At 39.7% G+C, this 18,542-nt stretch overlaps 1 protein-coding gene across 4 annotated transcripts in view; it reads right to left on the bottom strand.

The window, feature by feature from the left end:
• The window catches only part of LOC108143245 (ankyrin repeat and BTB/POZ domain-containing protein 2), a 29,352-nt gene that overhangs the window by 9,740 nt on the left and 1,070 nt on the right, over positions 1 to 18,542 (bottom strand). Inside the window, exons 1-2 of one of the 4 annotated variants that reach the window (XM_017267548.2) lie at positions 17,179 to 18,002; positions 9,863 to 10,081 (exon numbers count right to left, since the gene is read on the bottom strand). In XM_017267548.2, the coding sequence (XP_017123037.1) occupies positions 9,863 to 9,981 (119 nt within the window). In that variant the 5' untranslated portion in view covers positions 9,982 to 10,081; positions 17,179 to 18,002. Of the gene's footprint in view, positions 1 to 956; positions 3,067 to 9,862; positions 10,082 to 17,178; positions 18,003 to 18,542 lie in introns of those variants that run through there. The other 3 variants (XM_017267547.2, XM_017267550.2, XM_017267546.2) reach the window with 3 other exon arrangements.

Below are 18,542 nucleotides of genomic sequence, written 5' to 3'. Positions count from 1 at the left end.
ATCTAATTCTGAACTTGAAACTTGATTAGCTGTTGTTGACGAGCAATGACCCCAGGCTTTATATTTGTTTAAATTTTTTTTTTTTATTTTATCGTTTTAACTTAAAAGAATACAACTTTGATCCAATCCAACGAAGATGTAGGGAATTTTTAATGTGTTTTAATGTGCAATCGATATTCTCCCAAGAAATTTAATAATATTGTGTAGGACTATCAATATTAAAGAAGCTCATTTAACTGAAAGAACTTACATTTTAGGGCAAATGTTTACGATCTTTGTCTTAATATTAAGAGCTATAAAATCAAACATCTTCTCTAATGGGGAACATTAAAAAAGACAAATTTAGCTTGAAGCTTGATATTATTGTAGGTTTTCCATTTGGTGCTTTCACAGAGAAAATGTTACTCAAAATTTCGATGTCTAAGGTGCAAAACACCAAACTTTTTATCAATTACTCCTATTTTATCTTAATCTTTCATTTTTATTTTCACATGTTACACTCAAAGTATAATATTTTACAAAAACCCACAGTTTAACAGATATTTGTTTGTATATATCCTTCAAAAACTTATATATTTTTAGGTGGACCTTTAATTCTCAGTAATTTTTAGTCAGCTATATCTGATAAAATTTTTTTCCAATTAATTCCCAAAAATGAAATTCAGTTAACTCATTTTTGACATCTTCCCGACCTGGATTCGATTGTCTAGTCGTTATTGCTTCTCCCATTTAATCCCAAATCGCGTTCCTTTCCCTTTTGCCAATCAAATGCCACCCAGTTCTACGCGCAGAAGAAATCCCTTTTGTTCCCCTTTTGACTTTCACAAAAGAATTGCAGCAGTACACCATTTAAATAGAAATGGAAAATAATATAATGGAAAATGGAAAATAGAAAATGGAAAATGGGATTGGGGAAATAAGTAATGGCGGCGTATGATCTGAAGAGTTCGCAGTACCGTTTCGCGGCCCTGCGCCACTCCTGAACGTAGCTCCAGTCGCACGAATCCGTCTCCGCCTCATCTTGGCCAGGGTCGTCGTCGTCGCTGTCATCATCCTCATTGGCATTATCGTCATTATCATTATCACCGGCGGCCGCATCGGATTTCGCTGGGCTGACGACGGCCAGAGTGGGTTTTGCCACCGTTTCCACCAGCGCACTGGCTCGCCGGTAATTGCCTTCAATTCTGATATTAATTACGCCGTTCTGCACGCTCTCAATGTAGGGCGGCAGTTCGTCATCCGCTGGCGGGGTTGTCTGTGCCTCCGTCCCCGCCTCCGCTTGCTCCGCAATCTTCGCCTCCACTTCTCCACTGGTCTTGAGTTTCTGGGACATCTCCTGCAGCAGCTGCGAGTGGAGCTCCTTGGGCGTGGGCAGCGGCGACTGCTGACCACGACTGATGGAATCGCCAAAGTAGATGACCACCTTGTGGTTGGGCTTCTTCGCCCGCGAGGTGTCCTCCGTGGCCCAGTCGGGCAGCTCCTCGATGGGCGTGGGCGAGGGCGTTTGCGGGGGGCGTGGCACTGGCATCTGTTGTGCCAACATCTCACTATTCCTCAGCGACTGCGGCTGGAAGTTCTTGAGGGAGATGCCCCTGCGACGCAATATAAAGTTGTCATTCAACATCCTGCTGAACAATGTGGGGGCGGAGGGGGCCGCCTTCTTGCCACTGGGCTTGTATCCCCGCAATTCGCGACACAGGCTGCAGGTGCAATCTTTGGTGCAGTACATGTTTCTACTCCTAATTTGGCTTTGGTTTCATTATTTTAATGGGATTTAAGGACACTTTTCTTTTTGGATTGGGAATAAATATTTGTTTCCTTTTCACTGGAACACAAATATCCCTTTAATTAATTAATTTTTATAATTTAAACTTTTTGGGTTATTTTGTTTTTTTTTTAATTTGTTTTCCTTTTTTGTGTAAATGATTTTAATATTTATTTTATTTATTGAAGAACTCCATTTCAATACGTTTTTGGATTGTTTTAGCAATTGCGGTTTTTCTTCCTTAAGCAGTTAATTTTTTTAAGCTGGTTAGTTAAACGAAGCTGTTTAGTTAAACTATTTCACAATAGTTAGATATTTCTAAAAATTTCTTGAATACAACCATCAGCTGTTTCGCTTAGATTCATGTTTTCCATTTCACCGTCGCACTGGTGTAATGATGGCAATTATGCAAATTATAAATTGTCGTAGTTGCGTTGTGTTGTGCTGTGTTCAACCAGCCGCGGCCGAAACTCTGAAAGTCGTACGCCCGAAAACTGGATACTGGACCCGCCGAATATCCAAAACTAGCGATACCGTTTGCTCTCGGCTGGAACTGAAGCTCGACTGAAGTGGAAGCGCGGCTTGGCTCTGAGCCACAGTGGCTGCGTCGACGTCGACGTCGACGTCAACGGCGCTGCCCAGTCATTGTCGGCTGCGATATCTGTTTTTCCTCATTTTCACAGCGCGTTTCGGGCCTGAGCCCTGGGCCTTTGGGCTCCATGCCCGGCCACCTTGCACGGAGGGTCTTCGGCTCCGTCGGCTCTGTCGACTCTGTCGGCTTGGGTAATTTTTCCATTTGCTTCTCAGCTGTGTGACCAAAACAATGGGGCTACAACAACGACAGCCGCCAGCGGCGGCAAAAACAACAACAGCAGGCAGCTTTTCAGTTTGAGGGCTCACTTTGTCCGCCGTGCGATGTACTAGAGCAATATCAGTGAGTTTTCTTTTTCATTTTTCTCGCTTGCCAGTTGTTGCCGCGGTGATTTTCAAAAAGTCACTGTGATAGGCGGCAGTGATGCTCAGCAGGGACCATTGTGGATAGGGAAATGGAAAATTGTCAAACTTCTAGATCCAAGCAGCAAAGGTAAGAGTCGATTCTATTAATTTATTGGGTATAGTTATTATTATAAACTTTTTATATTAAACTTTAATATCCTTAGATTAAAATTATCAAACTTGGAAGTTAATGGCAATTTCTTAAAAGTGTCTAACAAAAGCCTATCGGGAGTTGCGGCACATATAGGTGTATTTACTTAATACAATAACTAAAAAACTTAAATATTTGTAGTGTTTTTAATCTAGTGTTCCATTCAGACATACCTTAAATTTTTTTAAGTTGGTAAAAAAACATTTTCAGTTTTCAAATGGCTTTGTATTTTTTATTAGGAAAAACAAGGGGGAACAGGCTCAAATGAAATAATTCAATTTTTTAAGAATAAAGACAAGAACTTAAAAGGGTAATTGAATCTTTAATATACATACATTTAAACTCATTAAACTTTAATGAAAATTTTATCGACCAATGAAAATATTTATAATACATTTCATTATTTTAAAACAAATATATTTCACCAAATACCCAGGTAAATATCTTAAAACTGTTTCAAGCCTCAATTTGTATTTCTTTAATTACCAATTTGAAAACTTCAAGTTTAATTCTTAACTTATACTTGAAAAAATCGTTTAAAATTCAGCTTTTTATAAAAATTAACAAACATAAAGTGTCACATTAATTAAATGCTTATAGTAATTAAAAGTGCTAAAAGCTACTCTGTTGATAATATAATAAAATCTCCAACCAGCTCTAAAACACAGTGGCTGGCCAAAGTGGCTTCCATCTCTGGTGGCGGGCCTTGCACTGAATTTAATTATGTATAACTGTTCGACGGGGCCAAGGGAGCAGAGCTTCACAGCACCACCCAGCACACGAAGGTTATACAATCTTGACACTTATCAGATCGTTTTGCCAGCTTCCTTCCGCGGATAGCTTCGGTCTGGCCGGCACGAATCCCATTCCCGAGTGCCGAGATGGCTAGATTCCGGGCGAAACAACCAGGTTCTGATGGCATGGGCAGACATGCGTAGGCTTTGAGATACATCTACAAGATACATCTCATGTGTGCAGCAAATAAATTGCCGAGCGTAACCTGCTTCTAATGATTTATACAAGCTTGGGCGCTGACATAACGGTTTCTTGAGGTTAGCCTTTTGTTTTTCCGATATAACCCATTGCTTTCGACTGCCGGCAGAAGCTTCTCTTTTGTGGATGAAGAATGAAATGGTAAATGGGCAAATGGGAGCGGTCCGAAACCGCAGACCCAAATATAATGCCATTCCCAACCACTGGCATACGCACGAAGCAATTGCAATTAGAAAGCCACGGCCACCTGATCTATATACCCAAATTCCCGAAATGAAAATCGAGCAATGAAACGCCCACGTAATACGGGAAACTGTTTGCTGCTCTATCTATTTTTCGAACCGATTATACAATAACTTTCTTCACTAGCCGCCGGCTGTTTGGTTTCTAAGCCAGGCGGATTATTAAAAAAAATTACACTCCAAGCAATTTTCGCATTAAAAAGTTTAATTTACGGAAAAGTAATGACAGACCATAAATATGCTTACACCCATTAGGCAGAGCTCTATACGCCGCACTCAAAAGACCTCCCAAAAATAAAGAAAAAAAAACGAAACAGAAACACAAACACAAACACAAACACAAAGACTACACCATAATGTTTAATGTAATATTCGCGTGTTTATAAAACAACTCGGCCACGAAGGGGAAAATAATCGAAATTGGCTGGAAAAACTGGACAAAGGCGGTAAGTGCAACTCACCAAAAGTAAAGAGGAGAGATATAGCCCAGCCCAACCCTTTGGTACCGAAGATATATACCCACCTTTTGGATATATGTATGTCACCCGACTAATGAGTTTTTTGAGCCAGCACTCGGACTTTGGGGAACTTTCGTTTTTCATGCCTGACAGTATTAGACAGGAAATGGTTTTCGGTTTTCAGTTTTCGGTTTTCAGTTTTAGATTGTAGATCATTAGAACCAGCTCCTCCAGCGAGATCATTAATAATCTTTACCTAGCAAAAATATCAGCACGCTAAGGCATGGAAATGGAAGTCGCAGCAAGGTTAGCCCAAAGACTTAGCCCAAAGACAAGCTCAAACATTTAAGTCGAATACTTGCTGACTTTGAGTAATTTTCATTTCACTTATTTTCCCGGTTTCCCCATGGAAGATTTGTCAAAATGTGATTGACACGGATTGCTCAAGTCAAACTTCTTTTGGGCTGAGTCATGTTTTCGTTGGGCCTGGGAACAGTAGAAAATGTATTATGAAATCTGGATGAGTAGAAGAGTAATTTGAGTATGAAGAAACTTTTGGAAAACATTTGGAAGAGCATTACCCATAATAAACGATCTTAGCTAAGGATAAACATGCCATATTCCCAATGAAATCAATGAGTAGAAATGTAATTTGAGTGTCAAGAAACTTTTGGAAAACATTTGTAAGTCCCATTTTATTATTTAAATAGAAAAAAAAATTAAAAATATATACGTGGCAAGAGGCATTAAGCATAATACGCCATACTAGCTAAGGATAAACATGCCATATTTCCAACGAAATCAATGAGTAGAAGAGTAATTTGAGTGTAACGAAACTTTTGGAAAACATTTGGAAGAGCATTACCCATAATAGGCGATCTTAGCTAAGGATAAACATGCCCTATTCCCAATGAAATCAATGATTAGAAGAGCAATTTGAGTGTTTAGAAACTTTTGGAAAACATTTGGAAGTCCCATTTTATTATTTAAAAATAAAACATTAAAATATTTACCTGTCAAGAGGCATTACACATAATAAGCGATACTAGCTAAGGATAAATATGACCTATTCCCAATGAAATCAATGAGAAGAGTAATTTTAGTGTTAAGAAGCGATCTTAGCTAAGGATAAACATGCCATATTCCCAATGAAATCAATGAGTAGAAGAGTAATTTGAGTGTTTAGAAACTTTTGGAAAACAGATGGAAATTCCATTTTATTATTTAAAAAGAAAAAACATTAAAATATATACCCGGCAAGAGGTATTAAGCATAATAGGCGATACTAGCTAAGGATAAAGTCATATTCCCAATGAAATTATACGTTCTGTCCCCATCAAGCCAATGGCAATCCAAGTGAGTTTACACTCCCCACCTGTGGGTCTTCGAAATGAATATGCTCGAGACACGCTGTGGTATCCCGACACCATCAGTGACATGGCAATTGGCTGTAACTGTTATGAAACCCCAACATCTGACAAATTGCTACCTACTCCGAATGCTTTCGGCCCTATCATATCATCACATCTTGCTGATTAGAGTTTAATATGCTGCGACTACTGTGAGGCGTCCGCAGAGGTTTCCGCATTCAACCACATCCCCATCGCCAATTGGAGGAGCTGCGAAGTGGCAGATGATGATGAGGCTGCAGATGAAGATGCAGTTGCAGATGGAAATGTAGATGGAAATGGAGTTGCAGATGCAGCGACTGAGCGACTGACTTTGCTTCCGTTCGGAGGCAGTATCTTCCTCGAGCGGAGCTTCCATGACTTAATTAGTCGCCTGTCTATCCAGATCCATCAACAGGCTGCTCCAATCCGACGGCCCCTGAAAATCTCCCACACTTTCCCGTCTCGAATTCACTCTAATTTTTCGGTTTTCGCGGTTTTCGACCAGTGCAATTCTGTTTTGATGGCGACTAGTTAGGTAGTTAGGTATATTTTGACAAACCCGACGAGTATCGCACAGATACGTGTACCTGTATCTGCATCTGCATTTGTATCTGTATCTGTGGCCGTAAAGAAAGTCGCGGTAAGGTAAAAAGGTAACAACGTTTTCACTTGCCCCACGTCGCCGCATTATTTCTTGTGCCAGCTTTAATGCTGCGTTCGAAATAGCTCCAAACTGAAGATGCTACGCCGATAGAGCCCGGCAGCACGGGGATTGGGCGGGGAATGGGGCGGGGAAAGGTACGAGTAAGTGTATCAAGTTTGTTGCCCTCGCAGATGGCTAGGCCCTCCTCCTTGCCATTGTCATTGACTTTGTTGGGTACAAATTGTTGCTGCTGCTGCTGCTGCTGCTCGCAATTGTGGCGAATTTTTCGTAAATTTTTCCTATTTCAGTTCGTTAGGTATTATTATTTTATTCCCCTTATTGTTGGGCCCTGCTAATTATTCACATTTTGCGATTTTCACTTTCGTTTGTTGTGTGAAATATTTCCAACTGTCATTTGTTTGTTGTTACTCGCATTTCAGACTTTTAATTGCCAGAAAGAGAGAAGCGAGCCAGTCAGCTACAATAAAGTTTCGTAAATGCCAGTCATATTTCAGTTTCCTGCAGGGCGGCCAGATTTCAATCGGCAATTGTCTGGCTCTACCATCCGATTTCTCAATCGAGCTTGAACTTTGCGAGAAAAGAGCTAAAACCTTCGGCCGCAGCCTCGCTACGAGGCATCTTTGTCTATATTTGTGGCTCTGGTCTCGTTTTAATTGAATTAGTCTTGTCTGACTGGGCCGGGCCCGCATTTAATAATTATTCATCTCTACCTGTGCTGGTAGTAGTCGTAAAGCAAGCCCCATCTTCTTTTTGTGGCACACATCCGGAGCAATTCTCTTCTGCCGCCGGAGAACTGACACTAATATTTTCCAAATTAACCTTGACCGGCTTCACAATGCGAAAACGAATCGCAGACGGATCGTTCCCGTTGGGTCTAGCGACCAAGAAGCCAACGATCATACGAAACAAACAAACAATCCATTATTATTTCCGAAAACCGTCTAGCGTCCGCTATATGCTTCCATTGCCATCCAACTTCTTTTCCACGTCGCTGTATTCGTATCACTTCCGAATAGAAGTTGGTCGCTATGCGGCCCAGAATAAGAGTTTATTGTCCGTTCAAGCTGCCCCGTCTGACTTGCCCCCGACGGCATTTCCCCGCCCAAAGCCGCCACACTTCACGCTTTTGTGAACAATTATGCATGCAAGTGTCCAACTCCAAAAATAGCTGCCATTGTAGAAGATACACCTCGACTGGCGCTCTGAAAGCCGGTATGAAACCGGAGCAAGAAAATATTTCAAACTCGCCAGCGGAGCAAAGAATTCGTTATTGTCACAGATTTCTAAATATAATCGTAATAGTGTTATAACCAAACAGAGCGTTATTACTCGAATATAAGTATTTTAGCTACCCTTATTTCTGTAAAAAAACACCGAGTGCTGGAAAAACATATGATATAAATATATATGACATAAATATAAATATTTGAGCTTCTTTTGTTATTTTCTACTCGAGTAGCTTGATAAAAGATATAAACAAAAAATAAATAAAAGGAGCAGAGCAAAAAGTTCTCTAGTTTATATTAAAAACTTTATATTTTATGATATGCGTTTGACAAAACATTTTCAAAGACTCTTTCAGCCCAATTCAAAACAAAAATCGTTTCACTAGTTTTTAATTTTGTTTTGGTTTCAATAACAGTAACAATTAACAGCTGTAAAGCGATAACAGTGTGCTTACAGATATGTTCTGTTAACGCCTAGAGGGCGGTGAAAATAAACGCCCGATTGCACGCAATGAATTTTTTTTTAATTTTAAAAAAGTTCAGCTGCCCAATAGTATGCAGTTTTATACTACAGCTCAAAAGAATGGCAATATTCTTATGGCATATTTTTATGGATTACAGCCTACTGTTATCAAATTGAAGTTCCCTGATTAAATATATATTTTGTCTAACAAAAGTAAAGTAATACAAAGATCCCCAAAAAACTAGACGGAAAAGATAAAACGATTTTTTGGGGTACATTGAAAATTAAGGATAGCTATGTTGAATTGCACTAATAAATAAGCGTTATAAATAAATAAGTGTTTAGTTCCGTAGTTTATTGCAGGCCTACCCGCATTTGATAATAATAAATGGTTTCTTTGTTGTATAAAATTGAGGATAATCACTTACACGTGACTACGGCATTGAGTAATGAGAGAAATTGTTTACTAAAGGATCGTACTACAATCCAAAATTAATCAAAACTTTGTATTTTATTTTGTTTTATAAGGTGTTTGGTAAGCACCGATATGGGCACTTTAAAAATTTTATATTTTCGTTATAATTTTAATTTGTTTATTAAATTTTAAAAGAAATTGTTTAAAGATCAGCTTATAGTGCTAATTAAATTATAAATTAGCCACAAAAGTGGTCGGCGCATAACGGCAAAATAAAATCACACTCATTTTAAATACCAGTTATGCCATTATTTTTATAAATGGAATAAGAAATTTATGTGCTTGCTAAAAAATTCATTAATTTTCTAAAAAAAATTCATGAAAATTGTCTGCTTATTTGAATCGAAAATGGTGCTAACCCCTTAATAAGTGGGTCAATGTCGAAAATATAAAAGCTCAAGTGACTTTGTTATTCTGAAATTTTAGAGGCATAGTTGTGCAGAAAGAAAATATGATGCTACGAAACCCATGTTCTGGGGCTGAAAGTCTGTAAGCCAACAATTTTGTAGTTAGAAAACATAGTTAAATTGTATTATTTCGCAAGCTGAGGCATAAGCGAAAGACTCCACCTTAACGAGGATACATTTACAGTGGCACCGATTTATAATTTAGATCGTCTTATGAGCTTAGGCCATAAACCTATACCCTCGTTTACAAAGAGTCCTTTGTTTTCGGTTTATAAAGCCTTAAAACTAGTCATTAAACAGATATCTTCCTTTGGTTTAAAATAAAAAAGTCTTATACCTAAATATTGGGAATAATTATACAGATTTATATAAAAAATTCAAAACAGATTTGTTTACATTATACTATTATCAATCGTTGCCCAAAAAGGCGTGTAATGCATAATTTAAGCATTCTGATTAATAACGCCGGAAAATTGGCCCTAGGGGTCAAATTGCAGCTAAATGATTTAGAATAACAAATAACCCATATCGAGCCAGTAAATCAGAGAACGCCAAGTCATAATTTCCATACATGCATTTACTATTTTCCGAATGGATTTGGAAAATCGAAAGACTTAGGCAGCGAACTCACCTTCGCGGCTTCGGCCGCAGTATCTCGTGGTTGGCATCGGTTATGCAAAGTGGGCTGAGGGCCCCGGCCAGATGTGCCACGCCCACACGCTCTGTATCCCAATTGTGCCGAGTGGGCATGCTGCTTCAAGCGTGTGTGTGAGTCTGAACGTTTGGCTACTTCTTCTCCGTCTTTCCAGCCAGTCAAAGTTCACAGTCCCAACTGGTGCATTTTCCGGCTCTGCAAATTGTAAAACAAACAAACGATTCCATTAAATAATGCAGTGTGGGAATGGGAAAAGTACATGGGCGTACCCTATTGCTAAAAAAGGGGGCTTGAAATACGTTATATTTGTAATATTATATAATTAGTTTGTAAAGTTTAAGTTTATAATATATATTTTAAATCTTGTGTTGCCACAAAACCGTCAAAGTGGTGTATACTTTAAGACTTTTGAGTAAATATTATGTTATTGACTATATCTTCCTATACACTAACAGCTTAAGAATTAACCATCAATGGTAAATTACCAGTTACCTGCAAAGATGGTTTCCTGTTTAACAACAAACCCTAATATTATGTTTAAATTGAATATGTTCCTCATCAGCATCTACTGCCAGTCAATGAACATAGCAGAATGGGGATTGTAAATATTGGGAATAACATATAATGCTGTCATTGGAAAATTAAATTTCGACCTAAATAAGTTAGCGATTGCTTCCGTTCTATAAATTTTGTTGTTATGACCATTTTTACAAAGTGAATTGAATAATTTCTAGTTTAAATTTCTATTTCCAAATTTATTCGCCTAAGGAAGTGATTAGGGCTACGTCCATGGACGGGTAGATGGGAATGAGGGGCATCCCAATGGGCAGAGACTTCGTCTAGCCGACCGGCCGGCTGGTGCCTCTAGAAATTAAAGAGCCCCAGTGCAATTAGCCGCCGTCGACGTCGTCGCCACTTCCTCTGCTCATAATAATTAACGCTGCCCCTCGCTGCAGAGAAAGCTCGAAGGAGGAGTCTCGGGCCATTGCGTGTTTTGCGTCATTGGCGTGGCGAGTTGATCGTCTGTTGATCGTCTTGCTAGTGGCCAGTTGCTCTATAAATGGTCACCGGTCTGGTGGTCTGGTCTGGTCTGGTCTGGTCTGGGCCTGAATCTGGAGCTGGATCTGAATCTGAATCTAAATCGGAGCTGCAGTCGTCGTCCGACTGGAGCCCAGTCTGATGGAACGTCGACGTCTGGCGCAGGTGTCGATCAAGAACTTTGGAGCCACATTGGCATGCAATCAATGCCGTTCGATTTCATTTCGCTGGAAATGGTTTTTGCCGGCATAATGTCAGACATTTCTGCTTGCCATAAAAAAAAGGAAAACATTTTCCCCCCGTAGCAGCTGGTTCTCTGATCGTCCCGTTCCTGGTAAAAAAAAAAAAATAAACAGTTTCCCCCCGAACTTCGTTGCCATGTTATTTAGCTTTTCTATTGAATGCTGAAAGCGATCTTATCGGAAGTGTCCAACAGGCGTAATGGGCAGGGAAATGGGAGACTGAGATGCCGACGATGTTGAGGATGCCATATAATATAATAATATAGGTATTCCAGCAGGTTCTCAGTAATTTAGAGCTTTGATTCATATATGACTGCAACGCCAAACTGGATATCTTTATGGGTTTACTTGGCTTGCCAAGGAAAATATAATAAATATTCAATGACTTCTAGTAGGAAAAGTGTTAGACGTTCTTTCTTGCCACTGAAACTAATGGTAGGTATGAGACAGTCCATAAAATACCATTGCCATTTAGTGAAAACAAGTTATTAGCACTCTATGAGCTCTCGTATGAATCACGCGCAAGCATCCCACATATTATATAAACCTCCCCCATATATCTGAACGTGATAAATGAGGTTGAGCTTGAGCTCAGGCACTCCAACATATCGAATTGACCTTGTTATATTGGGCAAACAATTTAAATGATTTTTGCAGTGCTTATCGATTTATTTTTCAGTCTCTGCGGGATGTTGTTCACGCTTTGCTCGGCCAAAACGAATTGGATACCCCTTGGTATCTTTGGCTTTGCCCAAACTGTTTGCTATGCGACCTCTTATCAGAATCCGGCTGAATGGGGTCATCTCGGAGCGGCCGCCTGCCCTGATCTGAGATTTCTTTTTAACCGTTCTCGGCTTTGTTAGTTTTATTTTATGTCTTCGTTTCAGGCGGTGCATTAATTATCCCAGCCTGGCTTGACACCCAGGAACGTCGATTGATACCTATATAAATGGCAGCTAACTGCCGCATTTTAAATGGCATTAGTCGATTCCATTCTTCTGTTCTCAGCCCATCGCGCTGTTGGCCGGCAGATTTATGGCTATGATTCTGTCTCCGGCGAGAAAGCGCTCTGATCTCGGAGAAGTCATTGCAAATTGATATCACATAACCGAGTTTATGGCTCTCTAACAAATGTCTAGATATCCGATCAAGTTCTGTTCGTCATTGGATTGGAACTAGCATTTCCGATATCAAAGAGAGCTTTATGTGAGTTCCAGGAAACAGGACAGAGTATAAAAATATTTAACTATATAAATGCTCACAATTTTGACTGCTTTTTTATGGTTTCCTGTGAGTCGTAGAACCATTTATTTTGAGCTTCAGGTTATGCAACTTACTTTACTTTTACAGTCTACTTTACAATTGAGTCTCAATGTCCGGTGGGTCAAATATTTAAGTACATATAAAATAACTATATTTATTGTAAATTTTTATCACTCTTCTGCAAGATTCTATTTGGTAAAAATACCAAAATTGTAATGCTTACACATTTAAAAGTTAAACGTTTCGTCTAACCCAATGTGTACCTAATAAAAAAGGAGGTGGAATAAACGCCCATATTTGATACAAAAATAAAAAAAATATTGGTTTCCTTTTATTTTTAAACAATCAACTGATTATACAGATTTATAAAACCAACTTATATATTTTTATATTTTGTTTTTACACCGTTAAAAAATGATTAAGGCATCTCTGCCTACCAAACACATTTTTAAAAAAGCAAATTGGTAAAGAACGTTCTTTATTATAACAAATTATTACTTATTTGTTCGCTAATCGAGTCTTAACCTTTTCGGCATATTTCGAGGGGCTTTATGAGTAATTTCGCCTCTTTCTTCTCCAGCTACCGCATTCCAAAGTGAAAGGCCAATCCGAAAGATTCAAACGCTCACACGCACGGCTGCATAGAAAGACATATAAGAAATTTCATAATTAATATGCCGCGCATACGACTAACTGTTTGAAGTTTGCCCCGAGGCATTAATATGCAACAATGTGTGGGACACGTTGCAACACGGAATCCCAGTGCCAGTGTGAAGTATGATTCTAATTCTGATTCCGAATCGGAGTCCGGTCAGGTGGCGTTTTTTCGATTGTGACCACAGTGCTGACGCTAATAGATGCGGCCTTCTACGCCCTTAACAGATAATTTGCATAATAAAGCCGAGCCATTGGTCCGGCCGGGTATCCTACCGAGTTTGTCGTGCCCATCGGTTCGGTTCGCTCCATTCATTAATCATACAAAAAGATCTACGCTGAAATTTCCAATAGTTTCTTGCCCATCTGCCGATCGTGCCCCGAGGTATTAGTTATTCGAATTTGGCTGGGGCCCGCGGTTCGATTTGGTTGCTACGGTTTCCACTTATTACAAAGATTAATTGCATAGCTTATGCTAATCCATTGTCATTAGCCATTTATAGATAGTTGCGGTGGCAACTTGGCAGCAAAAACAAAAAGCGACTGGGACAAAACCAGAATTCCAGGGGAAACTAATGTGTGGCTGAGTTTGTTATCTAAACAATTTCATCGGTGAATTTATCACCAATTTCGTTGGCATTCCTTTCTGGCCTATGTGGCAAATAAGAGGTATCGGTATCTGATTTCCGTGGCACTGTCTCCATTTGTTACTCTCCCCCCGCGTCGGACGAATCACCGCATTTTGGGGCATCTGCCCGTCTGCTTTTGGCCGGGGGCACAAGCGCGTGTTAAAATGGCCCAAACAAACAGATACTCAATCCAATGATAACCGATCCCCAAATGATCCGATTCCATTCTCTCCCTCTGTGAGTGAGCCCCGTGAGGCAGCAAAAATTGAAACGTTTTGTAACTGATACTTGGCCTGCCAGTCGGAATTTCTTCTGTTTCCATCTATCGAGTAGAAGGCAAACACTGAACACATTTCAAGTGGCCCGATGGCCTTTGCTTAAATCTTCCTGGGAATGTGTGAACTTGGAATTCCAATATTTTAATGAAAATTTCTAAGAAAGTATGTAGGAAGCCCTCAATGGATAAAAATAAAGCCATATCTATTTCAAGCATTTGTGGGCTAAGACATAGTTACATTTTAAACCTTAATTAAAACTCATAAGTCTATGATAAAATTTTTATTTAAAACTTTGCACTCTTTCTTTTGAATGCCTAAATGCCACTATTTGATAAGGAGGGGACTAGTGTTTATTAATAAAGTTTTTAAAATGTACCTTTTTTAATTTTTTTGTCTTTATAGTAAACGATATTGACATGATTTCGCTATTCACTCAAAAAAAAATACGTCACCCATTTCTTTAATTTTTAACTTTTCACATATTGTTATAAAAAAAATAAGCTAATAAAACAAAGTAGTAGCTATGCCTTGTGTTAGAAGAATATTTTTGAAAAAACTGAAAACAAAACAACTTATAATTGGACAAGTTTCGTTAAACAGTACTTACAAATAAATCGTTAGAAACTGAATTAGTCAAACAGCCCATAAAATACTTGTAGTCAAACCTTTCATCATCAGGATATCAATTAATTAAACAAATTTGACTGTAGACAATCCACTTAAAGTTCATCTCAAATTACACGAAGCAGACCAGATGCATTCGTTGCCGTAGGGCGGGATGCAGAACCTGTTGATCTTAATTTGATTTTCGAATTTCTTTTGGCAAGTAGCCAAGGCCAGTACGGGGATCTTGTTGTGGCATCTGAAGAACTGCCGAGTGCCGTAATTATCTCCTCTTTTGCTGCTGCTCTGCGTTCTGAATCTGATTGCGTGCGGAAAAATTTGATTTATGTCAAAAGCAAGACACGAAAGGCATTTTCGGCTACCATCTCTGGCTTATTTACCTAAATAAATTCAAAAATTAAATTTTCTCTTAATTGCAAACGGGACGGGGTCGATGTTGAAGGCCCCGGCCAGAACTTGATGGCCGGAGAGAAAGTGATTTTCTGACGCGGCTGCTGCAGTGTCTGCCCGGAATTGGGTCACCTGGTTGATATTGGGTATTGGACTTGTGACTCGGGTCTCGAATTCTCGTGAAGTTGGGTCTGGACTGGGCCCGCAAGCTGGTTATTCGCTTGGACTCGCCCGGCCTCTCGCCCATTGACATTTAAATTATTTGTTCGAAACGAACGAAAAAATGCCACCGAACCAGCATTCGCGTCGTGGTTGTTGTTGTTGTCACGTGATGTCAGCAAGGGGCAAAATACCAATAAGCGAAGGAAAATAATAAAAACAATTTTTCATCTTAACTGACAGTGAAATAAAATACTCTCTGCTGGGCTTATGCAACCAGCAACCAGCAACGAGCAACGAGCAAAGCCAAAATCTCTGGAGCTTAATGGACAATTGGCTTAACGGGAGACAAAGGGCCACGCCCATTCCCTTCACCAGCGACAGGCGACAGTGACAGCCTCAAGTGGGCCAAAATGCACACACTCACACACACACACACTCGCCCGAGCAACTGGTAATTAAAACAGGGCTCAGTCTTTGACCAGAGGTCGCTCTCTCTATATCGTACTATCTTAGAAACACGGCTCTGTATGTCTATTTCCCCCCTTATTTTCCACCGCTGCGAAACCCTTGTCTTTGACGGCGGACCTATAAAACGGCCCCCTAATGTATCAATAATGTCAGGCCACAGAATGCGGTCCGTCGATTGCTTTTGACTCGCTTGTCAGGTGTGTCGGCACGAGCGGCTTTTGTAGGCCCCCTGAACCTCAATTCTCGGAGGCAGCTGTGCCTGGTCGTAGGTCTCTAAGCCTATTCTGTTGCGTTGATTCGCTGATATAGGCAATAAAAAAATATATACCCTACACAGATCGGATTTGGAAATATTATATTCCATTAAAAACAATAAGGTAAAAGCTGTTGATATTTATTTATCGCTGATCTAGGTAATACAAAATATATACCCCACATAGGAGTTGGGTAAGTTGGATTTATAATATTGTATACCATTAAAAACTATAAGGTTAACGCTGTTGATATTTATTGTTATTAATTTAATTTATTATTAAAAGATTTGATTTTAATTGCATTTATATTTGTTTTATTGTCAGAAAAAAATATAGATACAAATTATAGCTAACGAAGTTTGACTGCATTTGTGACAATGACGACAGTTTCAGATTAGTTTTTGACCTTACACAGAAAAGATTGATATTGTTTATCTCTTAGAAATACAAACATGTTTGTTAAAAAACTTCTTTAGATGTGATATGCTCTTATGTACGGTGTATTGTCAATTCGTTGTTGCCAGTTAAAAATAGTCAAACATATTTTATATCGCTTTACTAACATTTAGTTAATTCTACCTTCCGCCCTCTCTTTCTAGTTTTTGTCTTTTCGTTAGTTCCATTCAGGTCGTAAACAAAGTCGCAAAGGTGTCAAACGCCAAAGCTAAAGTCAATAAAAATAGTTTACCCATGGGTGAATATACATAAGCCCATTCGAACGTGTACAAACACATAAATATGCATGTGTGCTTACTTGTGTTTGTGTGCTTGACTGTTTACGAGCTTGTTTGTTGTCCACTTTAAACCAGAACAAGGAAAAACTAACAAAATGTATCTGTAAGATACACATATTTTCAGCTTATTGCCAAATGATTTGTCAGAGCTGTCCACAAACAAACAAACAAAAAAACCAATTCGGAAACCCCAATCCAAATTGAAATTGGGTTGCGACACAGAATCACAAGCCACAAAATGATCTTCCCATGCTGGTCTTTAACATAATCTCGACTTGAACCGCTGTAAGACGATCGCATTTGCATAGATTGAACTATGGCGATATTTTTGTATAAATAACTCTTTATTAGCGAATTTATTCAATATTTTTATGAACTGTTTAGCGCAAGAATGGACTCATTAGGTTTCCGTTTTTAGGTGTGGTAAGCTACTTGACTTCATTTTGCAGAAGTCAATCGAATTAACAAACAGCTAATATTTGGTTAAGATTAAAGATTGTACACAAATTGTGTAACTCTTTCGACATTTAATTAGATTAGATACTTAAAAACTAACATTTTACTTAGTTAAGTGTTGTTTGTTGATGTTCCATGTTAATGATGCCATCACAGCTCACCTTTCCAATATTCCGAATTATCTTAGCTCTCTTCGGAAACAACTTCATCAAATAATCCAAATCCGAAAAGTTTTTTAAAAGGCACACAATTAATGATGACCAAACGGCGGTTACTAAGTCAAATTGGTTTGCTAACTCAACTAACTTGGCACAGTGATCGCTTAGAAAATTGCTTGCGTGCAATTAATTAAACAAATTGCTTTACTTTCACCTACTGCTGAGTGGCGAGCAGCAATGGCAACAGAATCAACATTTGCATGGCATTTTTGCACACTCGCACATCACTTGGCACAACAACGCGGACACACTCACACACGGCTGCAGTTATTTATATTTTCCTCGAATTCTTTTCCTTTTATTTTTTTTTTTTTTTTATTTTGGCAGGTTTTCGGCTAACAGGAAAATTGACTCTGCCGATGTATGCGAACGCTGCCTATATACCGAAAAACAACTTTTCGCGCATATTACACGGCCACGCTCAATCGGAGTACCGGAGAATCGGAGTATCGAAGAGAGAGAGAGAGATGAGGAGACGCAGTCTCATACGGAGACAAAAAAAACCAACCAACCGATCGCAGGAGAATCGTTCTGCACGGCGAAAAGTCAAAAACACAACTGAAACTTCTTTGGGAAAAGTATTTTTACAGAGCAACGATCGAACGATCCAGCCAAGCAGCCAACCAACGATCCAGCGATCCACCGAAGGCACGCGCAATAGACGAGGTCTTGGACTCAACAGGTCGGCGAGATCGGGTCTCTCTCCAAATCGCTCGTTTGTGGCTCTCGAGGCGGAGAGTGAGTGAGTGTGGGAAACCAGTTGATCTTGTTTTGGTTTTTGGCCCTGGTTACATGACGACTGCCGACTCCTTTGGCCAGTTCGTGTCCTAAGTCTTTTGTTTTGCGCGCATGGACTGCAAATGCCCGGCCATTATTATCTATGAGTTATTTACGCTCGCCAATACATTGCAATGTTGCACTTTTTGTTGGCCCTACTCTTCTTATGGCCGAAACGAAACTCGTGGGCTTGGCACACGCTGCCACTGCCACTGACGCTGGCCCCCGAATCGCCACTGAGGAGCTCGGGCCGTTGGAATTTCCATGGCGTCGACAGGTTTGGTCCTCTTCTACCGCTTCTACCGCTTATACCGCAACTACCGCATCTACCCGCTTCTCTCTGCAATTTGCAATGCTCGCTGTTGGCTACTGTGCTTCCCCCAAATGGCCAAGGAGCGTAGGAGTCGCTAATGGTTCAATGACCAGCGCAGAACAAGGAGGCCGAGCCCGAGCCCGACCGCACTAATAA

The sequence above is a fragment of the Drosophila elegans genome, unplaced genomic scaffold (assembly GCF_018152505.1).
Source record: "Drosophila elegans isolate 14027-0461.03 unplaced genomic scaffold, ASM1815250v1 contig_208, whole genome shotgun sequence".
Lineage (NCBI taxonomy): Eukaryota > Metazoa > Arthropoda > Insecta > Diptera > Drosophilidae > Drosophila > Drosophila elegans.
The sequence above is the reverse complement of the archived record's forward strand: the minus strand, read 5'-3'. Positions and strand labels throughout refer to the sequence as shown.